The following is a 16,951-nucleotide window of genomic DNA, read 5'->3' as shown; positions in this document are numbered from 1 at the left end:
TATGAAGGTATGAATCCCTGGATACCGCCCAAGCCTATTTATAATACTTCCCATGGCACAGTGGTGGCTCATCATATCAGAGTAGATACAATGTGGAGGAACACCTGTACCATCAACACCGACATGACTGAAGTTATGACATTCTACGTTCTAGTCAAATGTTTATTTTGGGACCACGACAGTTGACAGCTACTGTGTTAGATCCACAGTCAGTCTATTCTGAGACCCCACTGTAATGGTGTAATGTGTTTCAGTTAAATATTGTGTGGGCTAAGGAGCCCAGGAGCTATGTACGTGCTCCAGATACAAACATTTAAACTATATCCAAACATCGCTGGCTTCATAACTGAATATTTACAACATAGAAAGGATGGCAGGACATGAATATTTAAAATCACCCCAATTCAAACCACTCCATCTATCAGTGTGTTTGGTGTAGTGTGAGAAATAAGGAGATGGTTGGGGTAGACCTGTGGGGCCATATTGACATTGATTAAGTAACCTTTGGTCCGCTGCTTGAGAAACAGCCATTCTCCTTCACACTCATGAATTTTGGATCTGAATGTTGATTGCAAATGCTGATGGGGTTATCATGTGTCTTGTCTCTTAAGTTTGTCCAAATGTTTTGACAGTGTTTGCAAGTCTGGAGGCTCATAGACCTCACCAAGTATTCAGTAACTAGCACAGCTACCATAGAGCATAATAAATCATTTTCAGATTTACCATAGTCAATTAAGATTTTATAATTAACCTCAAATTCTCTGTAATAAATGACCATACAATAATGTTGTGATCAAAATTGCCTGATGAATATATTGTTCTGTGAATCGACATGCTGTCCCCCGGCCTGTTGACTGACTAGTATGTTGTTGTGCTTGTCTCTTCCACAGAGCTGCCGTATGGCTGGGAGAAGATCGATGACCCTATTTACGGAAGCTACTATGTGGAGTAAGTCTGGACTCACTGCTTTAATATTTAATGACTATTTTGATTTCCAGTTTAACCAAGTTGAATTCTTCCCAAAGGGTCGACACAGCTGTATTCAGACAAAGACATGTTTCCACCACTACAAGTATATATACTCCACTTCAGACACTCCTCCTTCTCTCCAATCCTTACATCTTATGGTTCCACAGGAAGACGAAGTGAGAGAGTAATAAACCGTTCTGTCTCCCTTAATTAAGGTGACCTGACCTGACCTCAACCCCTCCTTCACCTAATCCACAGATGTCCATCAGCTTCCCCTATAGCAATCCTGTGACCTTCTCCCGTCCACCCAACACATTCCAAAGCCATCTGTCTTTCCACAGAGAACCATTAACCTCTGACATAAAAACCAGTCTCTCCCACTCCTTTATATACTATGCTTATGCGAATACCAATGTTCAAAGTTTACCCCGAATCCAACACGGTGTTGCCCCGTGTTATGTTTCCACTGTCCTGTGTTTGTCAGAGTCATTAACACTGTACAGGGCTGTGGCCAGGTACCCGTGTACCTGTTTACATGCACAAGTTTATGTGTGTGTGTGTGTGTGTGTGTGTGTGTGTGTGTGTGTGTGTGTGTGTGTGTGTGTGTGTGTGTGTGTGTGTGTGTGTGTGTGTGTGTGTGTGTGTGTGTGTGTGTGTGTGTGTGTGTGTTTGTGTGTGCGCCATCTTTGTGCAATGTGATGCAATGGTGAGGTGTCTCTGTCTTCTCTATTGAACCAAATGTACCCTTCCTTTTCTGGACGTGTCCTTTCTCCTGCTGGATGCGCACTAGTTCCCCTAGTCCAGGGAGAGGAGAGGAGGTCTATTTATAGCCTGGCTGGAGAGGGAGTTTGGCTGGCTGGCCGTGTTCTATTCTCTATCCCCAAGAAAGACCAGAACACTGTGCCTGCCTTGCCTACACTCCCTCTCTCCCTCTGCCATGTAGAAATCCCATATCCCCAGGCAACCACTGAGCCATTGCACGCACGCACACTAGCGCCATACCTGACCCTGCCAAGTCCAATAATTATGTCTCACTGCCTGGCTGTACCGTTGAGTTAACCTAATATCTCATGAAGAAACAGAGGGTGTGTAGGCCGCTGTTCGCTGTTCGTACCTACAGAAGCATTATTCCTCCAGTCTCGCACCGTCCAGGAGGGCACGTCGAAATGATGATTAATTACTTCACACTTTCAAAATTACAGTATTTATAATTATTGACTACATTAACACTGACAGAATGTTTCAAGAAAATACACTCAAGGAGTCATCTTTTTTCGTGAACCCACTCCAGAAATACTAAATGATTCCTCATGCTGATTACAGGAAGCTGCTGATTTCAGTAGAATGGGACCTAATTGGGTGTTTGTTCATTTTTTTCTTAGCCAATCCATCCTGCAGCTCCATTACATAATACTAGGGATACTAAGGCTATTGAATGAATCATCGTAGCACAGCACTGTGCATCCAGCTCTTTACAGAGGGCGATGAGGAAGAGGATGAGGAGGTGGATACTACAGAGAGCACAGTGGAATGTTGTACCTTTCTTTCTCTGTAGCCACATAAACAGGCGGACACAGTTTGAGAACCCAGTCTTGGAAGCCAAGAGGAGAGTCCAGCAACACCAACAAATGCAAGAGCAGGGTCTGTCCTCGCTGCCCCTACCTACTATCTACAGAGGTAAGGCATCCTCTACCTCTACCCAATGTGTTAAACGTTTGTGAATGCTTCTTGTGTGTAGATGTTTTTAGCTCTAGGGAAATGTCTGTCGTCTTTGTGTGTGTGTGTGCATCACTCATTCTTCACAACTCTCTTTTCTTTGCTGACACTTTGCTAACACTTTGCTAACACTTTGCTAACACTTTGCTAACACTTTGCTAACACTAGCTTCTCTGTTCAGCACACATTTACCACCCCACTAAGTTCATCGAGGCTGTCTGAGGTAAAACATGCTGTGTATGTTGAGAGGGTTTGTCTCCGTGTTAAATTGGCCTCTGTGAGTGAAGGGGTTTGTCTCCATGGTTATCCGTCCTGTACGCTGCAAAGTGAAGGCTCTCTCTCCCCCTAAGTGACGGCAGAGAGGGTAAAAAATGAATATTTCCACACATTTAAACAAGGAGATAAAAAGGAAGTTTACATGTGAGAGCATCAGACATTGAGTGGACTACTTTATCTCTGTCACAGTGGTAGAGGAGGTCCCACTCTCCGCCACATTACCCAGAGCCACCCTGGCCCACATCGGCCCTGCCCCGGAGCGCTGCCAGAGCCTCAGCGACCTCTCCCAGTCCCTCCCCCCGGGCCACCGGGTGTCGCTGTTGGGCCTGCACACCCACACACCCCCTGCCTCCATCACCAACTCCCCACTGCGGCGCCCCCACCGTGCGCGGAGGGATACGTCGTGCTGCCCACACCTGCACCTCCACCAGTCGCTGCACGCTTTCGTGGTAGAGCCGGCTGCTGTGGGTTGTAGCCCCCTGTGGTGCTCTCTCAGTAAGTAGGGCAGTGAGTAGTAATACAGGCTTGTTCTTCTTCTGCCTGCACTGAGCTGCCGCGCTCTCTTTTCAAAGCATGCCTGCTCCCCCGGCAGACCCACGCTGGATCCCTCCTCATCTCAGGCGCTCGACTCGCTGCTCGACATGTTTGATGGCGCTACACTACGTTGTGTCTTCCCCTCCTTACGTCTGACGGCAGGCAGCAGAAACTGTAAACACCCTGCTCTATGTCTGGACGCCTGACAACAAACGTTGGCTTTAAGCAAACAGAGAGAGACGGGTGTGTGCCCCCTACTTGCCTTCCAAGGTGAACGGAGGGGAGATTGAATTGAGTGTGGCAAACCCTCGTTGGCTGAGTTTTCCCCTTTGCCGTGCCAGAGACTATTTCATGAATCCTGGCCTTCCACCTTTTGGTTCCATGAGCATTGTTTTTTGGGCGGATGAAACGAGCTCATGATTCTTCAGTGTTCCAACTCCCAACAGCATGTTGTTCCAGAATGTGAAGATCTCTCACCTGCTTCCCCTCACCCCTCTGAGAAGGGAAATATACCAAGCTACTCCCATGGATGCTGATTATTCCTTGATTTTCTGCACTGTGTTTTTGCTCCAGCCTCTGGGTGTGTATTCAGCTAACAGAACCCTGGCGTAGGATGGGAGTGGAAGTGATGACAGTTTACATGGCTGCAGACGTTCAGTGGAAGGTCGTTGGCTGTGGCAGCTTGGAGCTGGAGCAAACACCGTCCCACCTGCATAAGTCAGCACCCACCCCTCGCTGTTCTAACCCTGCCTACCTCTCCACCTACCCAGAGAGTACCCCTGTGTTCATGCAGCCCCTCCACCAAACAAGCCTCACCGCTACCATCCTATTGAATGATAAAATGGCCTTGCATCAGCATTTGTGGTGCATCATGCTCGCTTTGTCAAGGTCTAAGTATGATGTATGTGTGTATATTGTTTATTGATTGTGTGTGTGTATATTGTTTATTGATTGTGTGTGTGTGTGTGTGTGTGTCCCTGCACACTTGTACTTGTGTGTGTTGTGTCTGCCTGCCTGCGTGCCTGTCTGTCCGTCCCTCCGTCTGTGTGTATGTGTGTGCTCTCCCTTACAGAGAAGCCCCTGTTCACACGGGACGCCACCCAGCTGAAGGGCAGCTTCCTGTCCACGGCCCTGCAGAAGAGCAACATGGGTTTTGGCTTCACCATCATCGGAGGAGACGAGCCAGATGAGTTCCTGCAGGTCAAGAGTGTCATACCTGACGGCCCCGCTGCACAAGACGGAAAGATGGACACAGGTAAAACTGACCTCGTCTGAAAGATGGACACAGGTAAAACTGACCTCGTCTGAAAGATGGACACAGGTAAAACTGAACTAGTCTGAAAGATGGACACAGGTAAAACTGACCTCGTCTGAAAGATGGACACAGGTCAAACTGACCTCGTCTGAAAGATGGACACAGGTAAAACTGAACTAGTCTGAAAGATGGACACAGGTCAAACTGAAAGATGGACACAGGTCAAACTGACCTCGTCTGAAAGATGGACACAGGTAAAACTGAACTAGTCTGAAAGATGGACACAGGTAAAACTGAACTAGTCTGAAAGATGGACACAGGTAAAACTGAACTAGTCTGAAAGATGGACACAGGTAAAACTGAACTAGGACACAGGTAAAACTGACCTCGTCTGAAAGATGGACACAGGTAAAACTGAACTAGTCTGAAAGATGGACACAGGTAAAACTGAACTAGTCTGAAAGATGGACACAGGTAAAACTGAACTAGTCTGAAAGATGGACACAGGTAAAACTGAACTAGTCTGAAAGATGGACACAGGTAAAACTGAACTAGTCTGAAAGATGGACACAGGTCAAACTGACCTCGTCTGAAAGATGGACACAGGTAAAACTGAACTAGTCTGAAAGATGGACACAGGTAAAACTGAACTAGTCTGAAAGATGGACACAGGTCAAACTGACCTCGTCTGAAAGATGGACACAGGTAAAACTGACCTCGTCTGAAAGATGGACACAGGTCAAACTGAACTAGTCTGAAAGATGGACACAGGTAAAACTGAACTAGTCTGAAAGATGGACACAGGTAAAACTGAACTAGTCTGAAAGATGGACACAGGTAAAACTGAACTAGTCTGAAAGATGGACACAGGTAAAACTGAACTAGTCTGAAAGATGGACACAGGTAAAACTGAGCTAGTCTGAAAGATGGACACAGGTCAAGCTGAACTAGTCTGAAAGATGGACACAGGTAAAACTGACCTTGTCTGAAAGATGGACACAGGTCAAGCTGAACTAGTCTGAAAGATGGACACAGGTAAAACTGAGCTAGTCTGAAAGATGGACACAGGTCAAACTGAACTAGTCTGAAAGATGGACACAGGTCAAACTGACCTCGTCTGAAAGATGGACACAGGTCAAACTGAGCTAGTCTGAAAGATGGACACAGGTCAAACTGAACTAGTCTGAAAGATGGACACAGGTAAAACTGAACTAGTCTGAAAGATGGACACAGGTAAAACTGACCTCGTCTGAAAGATGGACACAGGTCAAACTGAACTAGTCTGAAAGATGGACACAGGTCAAACTGACCTCGTCTGAAAGGTGGACACAGGTCAAACTGAGCTAGTCTGAAAGATGGACACAGGTCAAACTGAACTAGTCTGAAAGATGGGACACAGGTCAAACTGACCTCGTCTGAAAGGTGGACACAGGTAAAACTGAACTGGTCAGAAAGATGAACACACTCTGACACAAAGGGAGCCATGGACTAGTCTCTGTCTCTATAGTCGTGACCCAGCAGGAGATATTATCTTTCTCTCCCCCTCTCTCTCTCTATGGTGGTGACCCAGCAGGAGAGCTCATCTCTCTCTCTCTCTCTCTCTCTCTCTCTCTCTCTCTCTCTCTCTCTCTCTCTCTCTCTCTCTCTCTCTCTCGCTCTCTCTCTCGCTCTGTCTCTCTCTACACATGTGTGTGGGGTGCAGTGTGTGTGCAAACTTGCCTGCAAGCCTGTTGGGTGCACATGTGTGTATGAGTGTATGTGTGTGCGTGCGTGTGTGCCTGCGGGGCTGTGTTTGTCCATTAATCACTGTAAGGATTTTCTGAACACCATAACTCCTGGCCCTGCCTGTGCTCCCCGGGCTGCGTGGGACACACACACACACACACACACACTGAGAAACTGGCCAACTGCACCAAAAGTCATCAGGGGAATATAACTCTGGAAGTCATGTGAATGCTCTCTGCATGACCCTGTGTATTTATAAACTACTCTGCATGGCCCTGTGTATTTATAAACTACTCTGCATGGCCCTGTGTATTTATAAACTACTCTGCATGGCCCTGTGTATTTATAAACTACTCTGCATGGCCCTGTGTATTTATAAACTACTCTGCATGGCCCTGTGTATTTATAAACTACTCTGTATGGCCCTGTGTATTTATAAACTACTCTGCATGGCCCTGTGTATTTATAAACTACTCTGCATGGCCCTGTGTATTTATAAACTACTCTGCATGGCCCTGTGTATTTATAAACTACTCTGCATGGCCCTGTGTATTTATAAACTACTCTGCATGGCCCTGTGTATTTATAAACTACTCTGTATGACCCTGTGTATTTATAAACTACTCTGCATGGCCCTGTGTATTTATAAACTACTCTGCATGGCCCTGTGTATTTATAAACTACTCTGTATGACCCTGTGTATTTATAAACTACTCTGCATGGCCCTGTGTATTTATAAACTACTCTGTATGACCCTGTGTATTTATAAACTACTCTGCATGGCCCTGTGTATTTATAAACTACTCTGCATGGCCCTGTGTATTTATAAACTACTCTGCATGGCCCTGTGTATTTATAAACTACTCTGCATGGCCCTGTGTATTTATAAACTACTCTGCATGGCCCTGTGTATTTATAAACTACTCTGCATGGCCCTGTGTATTTATAAACTACTATGCATGGCCCTGTGTATTTATAAACTACTCTGCATTACTGGGCTGGACCAGTAATTTTTCCTGACTCATTCATCAGTGCTGACCTGGTTGTACTGTACTATACTGTAGTATACTGTATTGTACTATACTGTACAATACTATACTATATTGTACTGTACTATACTGTACTGTACTATACTGTACTGTATAGTGTTGGCTGATACAGTAGTTGATGGGTTGTTGATGGGTTGTTTCAGGTCAGACTAGATGGTACATTTTACATTGTGAGATGATCATATGTTTTATGTGCCACAATATATCATGTGGAAGTATGAATCAAATCAAATCAAATGTATTTGTATAGCCCTTCGTACATCAGCTGATATCTCAAAGTGATGTACAGAAACCCAGCCTAAAACCCCAAACAACAAGCAATGCAGGTGTAGAAGCACGGTGACTAGGAAAACCTCCCTAGAAAGGCAAAAACCTAGGAAGAAACCTAGAGAGGAACCAGGCTATGAGGGGTGGCCAGTCCTCTTCTGGCTGTGCCGAGTGGAGATTATAACAGAACATGGCCAAGATGTTCAAATGTTCATAAATGACCAGCATGGTCAAATAATAATAATCACAGTAGTTGTCGAGGGTGCAGCAAGTCAGCACCTCAGGTGCTGAACAGTTGAAACTGGAGCAGCAGCACGGCCAGGTGGACTGGGGACAGCAAGGAGTCCTCATGCCAGGTAGTCCTGAGGCATGGTCCTAGGGCTCAGGTCCTCCGAGAAAAAGAGAGAATTAGAGAGAGCATACTTAAATTCACACAGGACACCGGATAAGAGAGGAGAAGTACTCCAGATATAACAAACTGACCCTAGCCCCCCGACACATAAACTACTGCAGCATAAATACTGGAGGCTGAGACAGGAGGGGTCGGGAGACACTGTGGCCCCATCCGATGATACCCCCGGACAGGGCCAAACGGGAAGGATATAACCCCACCCACTTTGCCAAAGCACAGGCCCCACACCACTAGAGGGACATCTTCAATCACCAACTTACCATCCTGAGACAAGGCAGAGTATAGCCCACGAAGATCTCCACAACGGCACAACCCAAGGGGGGGGGGAGAGGAAGACCCAGACAGGAAGATCACATCAGTGACTCAACCCACTCAAGTGACACACCCCTCCTAGGGACGGCATGAAAGTGCACCAGTAAGCCAGTGACTCAGCCCCTGTAATAGAGTTGGAGGCAGAGAATCCCAGTGGAAAGAGGGGAACCGGCCAGGCAGAGACAGCAAGGGCGGTTCGTTGCTCCAGAGCCTTTCCATTCACCTTCACACTCCTGGGCCAGACTACACTCAATCATATGTTCCACTGAAGAGATGAGTCTTCAGTAAAGACTTAAAGGTTGAGACCGAGTCTGCGTCTCTCACATGGGTAGGCAGGCCATTCCATAAAAATGGAGGTCTATAGGAGAAAGCCCTGCCTCCAGCTGTTTGGAAATTCTAGGGACAATTAGGAGGCCTGCGTCTTGTGACCATAGCGTACGTGTGGGTATGTACGGCAGGACCAAATCAGAGAGATAGGTAGGAGCAAGCCCGTGTAATGCTTTGTAGGTTAGCAGCAAAACCTTGAAATCAGCCCTTGCCTTAACAGGAAGCCAGTGTAGGGAGGCTAGCACTGGAGTAATATGATCAAATTTTTGGGTTCTAGTCAGGATTCTAGCAGCCGTGTTTAGCACCAACTGAAATGTATTTAGTGCTTTATCCGGGTAGCCGGAAAGTAGAGCATTGCAGTAGTCTAACCAAGAAGTAACAAAAGCATGGATTAATTTTTCTGCATAATTTTTGGTCAGAAAGTTTCTGATTTTTGCAATGTTACGTAGATGGAAAAAAGCTGTCCTTGAAACAGTCTTGATATGTTCGTCAAAAGAGAGATCATGGTCCAGAGTAACGCCGAGGTCCAGTTTTATTTGAGACGACTGTACAACCATTAAGATTAATTGTCAGAGATTCAACAGAAGATCTCTTTGGTTCTTGGGACCTAGAACAAGCATCTCTGTTTTGTCCGAGTTTAAAAGTAGAACGTTTGCAGCCATCCACTTCCTTGTGTCTGAAACACAGACTTGTAGCAAGGGCAATTTTGGGGCTTCACCGTGTTTCATTGAAATGTACAGCTGTGTGTCATCTGCATAGCAGTGAAAGTTAACATTATGTTTTCGAATGACATCCCCAAGAGGTAAAATATATAGTGAAAACAATAGTGGTCCTAAAATGGAACCTTGAGGAACACCGAAATTTGCAGTTGATTTGTCAGAGGACAAACCATACACAGAAACAAACTGATATCTTTCCGACAGATAAGATCTAAGCCAGGCCAGAACATGTCCGTGTAGACCTATTTGGGTTTCCAATCTCTCCAAAAGAATGTGGTGATCGATGGTATCAAAAGCAGTACTAAGGTCTAGGAGCACAAGGACAGACGCAGAGCCTCGGTCTGATGCCATTAAAAGGTAATTTACCACCTTCACAAGTGCAGTCTCAGTGCTATGATGGGGTCTAAAAACAGACTGAAGCATTTCAGCATTTCAAACGTATTACAATATATGATACACTTTATTGTAGCTATTAAAAATCTAGCCGAGTCAAACCATTACTGCTGTTCCAGCTGGCAAATAGGCATTATTACTTAGGTGGTGTACAGATCATTTTCCTTTACTTGCCGATCAACCTTTACTTGGCGATACTTCATAAATTCCCAACTTGGAAGATAACACGTCTTCTAAACTTCCATGGATAGTTGCAGCTGGTTGAATTTAGAAAATTCTTCTTTATTCAATTAAATTCATTTTTTGTTCCAACACCGCCATCTTGTCTATTTCAAATATTTTCAAATCTCATTGAGACAGATGGATGTCCACCCCAAAGTGTCTTGTGTAATGACCGTGACCTAGAAATCAATCGTCATGTTGAATGGCATTCACCTGTCTCGATCAATGAGAAGATTTGAAATAGACAAGATGTCAGTGTACACATTGTGGTGTTACTTCAGGGAGCAAAAACTTGTAAAATGACGGAGCATTTTCTAAATTCAAACAAACCACCTGCAACTATCCATGGAAGTTTTGAAAACATGCATTGTCTTCCAAGTTGGGAATTGAGGAAGTATTGCCAAGTAAAGTTTGCAATAATGCCTACCAGCCAGCTGGAACAGATCAGTAATGGTCTGATTAGGCAATACTTTGTATAGCTAGGTATACTATCTATTCTGTGGTCCTCCCAACATCCTTTCCCCTTTATCTCCTCCTCTCTTATCTTCTCCTCCTCTCTTCTCCTCTCTTCTCCTCCTCTCTTCTTCTACTCTCTTCTTCTCCTCTCTTCTATTCTCCTCTCTTCTCTTCTCCTCCTCTCTTCTTCTCCTCTCTTCTATTCTCCTCTCTTCTATTCTCCTCTCTTCTCCTCCTCTCTTCTCCTCCTCTCTTCTCCTCCTCTCTTCTATTCTCCTCTCTTCTCCTCCTCTCTTCTCCTCCTCTCTTCTATTCTCCTCTCTTCTCCTCCTCTCTTCTCCTCCTCTCTTCTCCTCCTCTCTTCTATTCTCCTCTCTTCTCCTCCTCTCTTCTCCTCCTCTCCTCTCTCCCTCCAGACTCAGTGGCCTAGTTAAACTGTGTTGGATTCTAGCAGCACATAGTTAATAGAGAGGGAGAGAGGGAAACCAGGCCTGTGGAAGTGTGAAATTCCCAATTTCAGAAGGATTATTTGTCGCTCTGTGTCCGTACACACACACACACACACACACACACACACACACACACACACACACACACACACACACACACACACACACACACACACACACACACACACACACACACACACACACTCACACCACTTCTGCCTGCTTCGCTACATGGTTCCAGGCCCAGAGAAATGTGTTGAGGAAAAACATATGATACCATCTCTTTCAGCGGGGACACAGTGGTTAGATGTGACACTGTATTTGTTAGAGGGAAACCACAGTATTTTTCTTGTTAAAGTAAGTGACCTTTTACAGTGACCTGGAATGTACAGTATTGGAGGAGGATAAAGTGACACGGTATGTGATGGGGTTCATTGACATAGCGTTGGGTTCAAACCAATAGCAATGTACCTTTGTTTCCACAACTAAACCCACACACGTACCCTTATCTAAAAACTTAAAGCATCTGCCTGTGAAGAGAAGCTACCTACTATTCTTAAAGGTGACTCACCACCTGGATTCGGTCTTATGGAGCAAAATTTGAAATGGTGTATTTTACATTGGATACAAGTAGAGGAACAAAATGGTATATCATATGCTAAAATGGTATATCATACACTAAAATGGTATATCATACACTGCATTTTTGAGGAACTTTGGGAAAGTAATTCTGTTTTGAAAAACCTGTAAACTCACTTTTGAGAAAATGACCTTTGAATATTTTGGTATGTAGTGAAGAGCTCTTTTTTGTCTACACCTATTCAGCATCGTTCACACCCTCTTAAGCTTTAGCCCCACCCATCTCGTTTCGCTCTTGGAACGTTCAGAGAGCACACTTGACTCTCTGACGATGATTTGTTTACCTCTGGATAACATGAAAACAGCCTAACCAGCTCTGCTGGCAACAATTTCATTAAAGTGTACAATGGGTGTTGTACACTTTAGCTAAAGACATGTAGCTAGCTAGCTAGGTAAACAATGGACCTAGCTAGGTAAACAACGTGTACGATCACACATGTCACGTAAGCTAACGAGCCAGCCAGCTAACGTTATCTAGGTAAACAACAATGAACACTGCCAAATCATGTCGTTACTACCTTGCATGAATATGCTGGGAGCTAACCAACCAGGTTCAATGATAGCTAGCTAACATTAGGCTCTAACTAGAAAAGCAAACGGCTCTGGGATACCACTAATAACGTCAGCTAGGGAGCCAACCAGCTAACATTAGCTAACTAGCTAACAGTACAGTTTAGCTTGAAATGAAACTACTTTCTGTCCAAATTAGAAATGTGTCATATCTGAAAATGTAGCTAGCTAACGCTAGACTGTCTTACCTGTATACGTCATCATGCATGATTGACATATCTCCCTGTCACGGATGCCATGCCCCGGTTGTCCTTAGTTTGAAGATGTGATCCAGAGACAGGTGTTTTCTCCATCTCTTTAGCTACCATACTCTAATTCCACTGATTTCAAAACTTGATCCTCCAGAAAGTGGAGAGCAACACTTATGCAGCTCCACTACACAATTAATTTTTTAAAAGCCGCGTTAGACAGAATTACCAACACAGAAGCCTCTATATGGCAGACCAATACGAACTCCTCTCACGGCATGTCCAGCCCACTCATTATCTCATCCAGTCATGGCTAGTGGGAAGATTGCTGTCTTTTTCTGTGGCTTAACCAACAGGGCTCGTAATTGTATTTTTTTATTTGTATTTACAAATGGCATACAAGTTTGTTATTAAGGCATGAAAGTTCACATGTTCGAGAAGGCATTTTGATAAACAAATACTTTTACGTTCAAACGGCTCTCCTGTGAAGTCGTGACTTGCGACATACCCCTAGTTTCCTGAATAGGGTGACATTCTGCAGTGACAGCAGTGCAGTGCTGTGGGGGTCAGTAGTGCAGTTGCAGTGCTGTGGTTGTCACTGTGTCATCTTCAGTGCTACTGCTCTCTCTTTCTCCTCTCTGTTTCTCTCTCTCTCTCTCTCTCTCTCCCTCCATCTCTCTCCTCTCTCTCTCGCTCTCTCCATCTCTATCTCTCTCCCTCCCTCCTCTCTCTCTCCATCTCTCTCTCTCTCTCTCTCTCTCTCTCTCTCTCTCCTCTCCATCTCTCTCTCTCTCTCTCTCCCTCTCCATCTCTCTCCCTCTCCATCTCTCTCCCTCTCCATCTCTCTCTCTCTCCATCTCTCTCTCCCTCTCCATCTCTCTCTCTCTCTCTTTCACTTTCTCCATCTCTCTCTCTCCCTCTCCATCTCTCCCTCTCCATCTCTCTCTCTCTCTCTCTCTTTCCATCTCTCTCTCTCTCTCCCTCTCCATCTCTCTCCATTTCCCTCTCTCTCTCTCTCCATCGCTCTCTCCCTCTCCATCTCTCTCTCTCTCTTTCTCTTTCACTTTCTCCATCTCTCTCACTCTGCCTGTGTGTGTGTGTGTATGTGCTAATGGTCCAGATGGCTACTCTGTCCTCCGCCATGGACACATATGGCCTCTACTTCAGTCAGACCCCCCCTACTGGGGACACTTTAACACTATTATATGATGGCCTGTTCTTGGCAGGAGGAGGGTGTCTTCTGTTCCATACTGTTGAACGACCATTAGTAGAAGATAGATGTTATTAGACAATGAAGATAGACGTGATGGAAGCATCATGGTCCTTGGTGCTAGATAGTGTGTTTCTATTGGTCAGGAGTGGAGGTTTAAGACATAGAGTAATGTGGAGTAGAGGTTCGTGATTGTTTTGAGAACGAACTAGAAGTCAAATAAAAGCGGAGGATAGAGACAGAGAGACAAAGTGTGTGTGTGTGGCACTGTGTGAGTGTGTTCGTATGTATGCGCCTGCATATTTGGTGTGTGTGAAAATGCGAGTGAAATCCTGCAGTGGCGTCCCTCCTCGTCACCCGTCATAAAGAATGATTTCCGGGGCCACTGCGGCCAGGGCATGATGAGGTCATGGCGCCATCATTTGTTTTCCAGGAGCGTGTGAAGGTATTGATTGTGACACCAGGGCTCCAGGCAAATGTCGTCCATATTTACCCAGATGAATTAAACAGTCCTGCTTCCGCATGTCACACTGCCTCCAGGAATACGTTAACACTCTGTCAGTATGAACCTACATTTCAACTCTGAAAGTGCTCCGTCTCCACACAAAAAGGAAATGACACTGACAGGGTATGCTAAGTAGACTGGTTCCCAGGTCTGCTTGTGCTGAGTTGCAAACATCTGTGGTAATTGTGCATACATCTCCCTCTCCCTCTCCCTCTCTCGCTCTCTCTCTCTCTCTCTCTCTCTCTCTCTCTCTCTCTCTCTCTCTCTCTCTCTCTCTCTCTCTCTCTCTCTCTCTCTCTCTCTCTCTCTCGCGCGCTCTCTCGCGCGCTCTCGCTCTCTCTCTCTCTCTCTCTCCCTGTCTCTCTCTTTGTCCCTCTCCCTATCTATCTCTCTATCTCTCCTCTCTCTCCGATTAGCATAATAATTATGCTTCTAATTGAAAAATAATGATTGTCATTATAAACCTGGGCAGTGCGTTTTGGCGGGACTGAAATTTAATATGGATGCCACCTTGTGTTCTCCCACTTAATCAACATCTTTTGAAATATAGAGCCGTATCTCACCTGACAGAACACAAAATACAATATTAAATTGAATACAGCACCGGAGACAGAGAAGAAGATATGGCACTTTGTCAGAGCGAGAGCTATTGTGTATTAACTGTCAATAAATAGTTCAGTTATCTACATAGCTGAGTCTGTGTAGCGATAGGTACAATGATGAGGTGTGGCAAATCTCACTCGTTTGTCCACCACACAATTCACTGACTAGTGTATTTCTGTGCCTAATGGTTTTGTCCATTATCTGACGTCTAATTCAGGTACAGTAATTCTGGGACCTATTCAGTAGAATGCAACGTTCAGATTACATTTTAGATAGAAATGTAGCGTATTGATACTGAGACAAAGACAGATTCTGCATGATAAAGAACCATGCTTGTTCTACACAATATTGAATAAGCCCTATTGAACACCCTATAGGTCTTTGTTTTTGCAGTCTATTTGGCCTTGATTGGCTGTGTGTCTCCCCTCCTCCAGGTGATGTCATCGTGTACATCAATGACGTGTGTGTCCTGGGGACCACCCATGCCGACGTGGTCAAGCTGTTCCAGTCAGTGCCCATCGGGCAGAGCGTAACCCTGGTGCTGTGCCGTGGCTACCAGCTGCCCTACGACCCCGAGGACCCGGGCGCCAGCGCCGGCACCACCACCACCCTCCTCTCCCCCCTGGGCCTGATGGAGCAGCGCCCCCTCCTGGTCAATGGACGCTCCAACTACGACAGCTACATGGACTACATCTCGCGCACGGCACGTTTCGTCCAGGAGCACGGTGACCAACATCTCAACGCCCACCACCACCATCAACCCCCTCCGCCGCCGCACCCCGGCGACACCCACCTGGACGGCTCCTCCCTGACGCCCGGCGGGCCGCACGGCGAGGACTCTGTGTCCATGGCGTCATCGGGGGCGACGCAGGCGGAGCTGCTGACGCTGACCATGGTGAAGGGGGCGGAAGGGTTCGGGTTCACCATCGCAGACAGCCCTACGGGCCAGAGGGTGAAGCAGGTGCTGGAGCCCCAGGGGTGTCCTGGTCTGTGTGAGGGGGACCTGATCGTAGACATCAACCAGCAGGGAGTGCAGGGCCTCAGTCACACCCAGGTGGTGGAGCTGCTCAAGGAGTGTGCCGTCGGGGCTGAGACCAGCCTGGTCATCCAGAGGGGTGGAGGAGGTAAGAATAACCCTGGGGCCTCCATAACCGGCTGGCTACTTCCTGTCTTTCTCTCCATGTGGAAGAGCTTCTTCATATACCCATCTCTCTCTCTCTCTCTCTCTCTCACTCACTCACTCACTCACTCACTCACTCACTCACTCACTCTCTCTCTCTCTCTCTCTCTCTCTCTCTCTCTCTCTCTCTCTCTCTCTCTCTCTCTCTCTCTCTCTCTCACTCTCACTCTCACTCTCACTCTCTTTCTCTTCCTCTCTTTCTTTCTCTCTGTCTTTCTCGTTCTCTCTTCTATCGATATTATATCCTTCTATCTCTTTCTCTGTATATCTTGCTCTCTCAAGCTGTCTTTCTCTTTCTCCTCTTTTATTCTCTATATCTCTCTCTCTTTTTCCTGGTGACCTGGTCCAGGTGAGTGTGTGTGTCCTGTCTGTGTGTGTCCTGTCCTAAGACCACAGAAACCCATTATACAGTACGGTGTTGACTGACATACAGCTACTCTCACAGGATCTTTACTCTACTTCATTTGACTGGGGAGAAAAAGTGCTTACCTTCTGTTTACTCTGAAGGACTCATGTTGTGTGTATTTAGCTTGCGCTCTTTCTTTGGCATCCGAACAGAGATTTTTTTAAATTACCTTTCCTGCTTGATAAAAACGCTGACTCATTTTTAAGGTTTTTCAGTTTTTCTATTTGTACTGCGACCTAAAAGTTTAGTATGTGTGCAGTCTAGACTTTTGTGAGCAGAAAATTACAGCCCAAATAAAAAGACTGTGATGTGAGCAAGATGTAAGCTGTGTTCGAACACCCTTACTAACATACTGTATACTACATACTTAGTGAGTATATACTACATACTATTAGTTCATTTTAGTATACTGTAAACAAACAGTATCCTTTCAGTTGAGCGTACTAGCTCTTCGCCTGTCTACCGGAAGTTGATGCTGTTGCTATGCAACCTCTTGCTAGCTAGTTAGCATACAAATGACTAGTTAGACATTTTTTGACTTTGGGTGTGTTCTTAAATTCAATCTGGAG

At 45.7% G+C, this 16,951-nt stretch overlaps 1 protein-coding gene across 6 annotated transcripts in view; it reads left to right on the top strand.

Moving 5' to 3' along the window:
• The window catches only part of LOC118392590 (membrane-associated guanylate kinase, WW and PDZ domain-containing protein 2-like), a 123,558-nt gene that overhangs the window by 59,807 nt on the left and 46,800 nt on the right, over positions 1-16,951 (top strand). For all 6 annotated transcript variants that reach the window (XM_052460519.1, XM_052460520.1, XM_052460518.1 and 3 more), the window contains exons 6-9: positions 891-948; positions 2,525-2,646; positions 4,568-4,750; positions 15,231-15,920. In XM_052460519.1, coding sequence (XP_052316479.1) covers positions 891-948; positions 2,525-2,646; positions 4,568-4,750; positions 15,231-15,920 — 1,053 coding nt within the window. The remainder of the gene's footprint in view (positions 1-890; positions 949-2,524; positions 2,647-4,567; positions 4,751-15,230; positions 15,921-16,951) is intronic.

This window comes from Oncorhynchus keta, chromosome 13 (assembly GCF_023373465.1).
Source record: "Oncorhynchus keta strain PuntledgeMale-10-30-2019 chromosome 13, Oket_V2, whole genome shotgun sequence".
NCBI classification, from domain to species: domain Eukaryota; kingdom Metazoa; phylum Chordata; class Actinopteri; order Salmoniformes; family Salmonidae; genus Oncorhynchus; species Oncorhynchus keta.
Note: the sequence above shows the minus strand (reverse complement) of the source record. Positions and strands in the feature narration are given on the sequence as shown.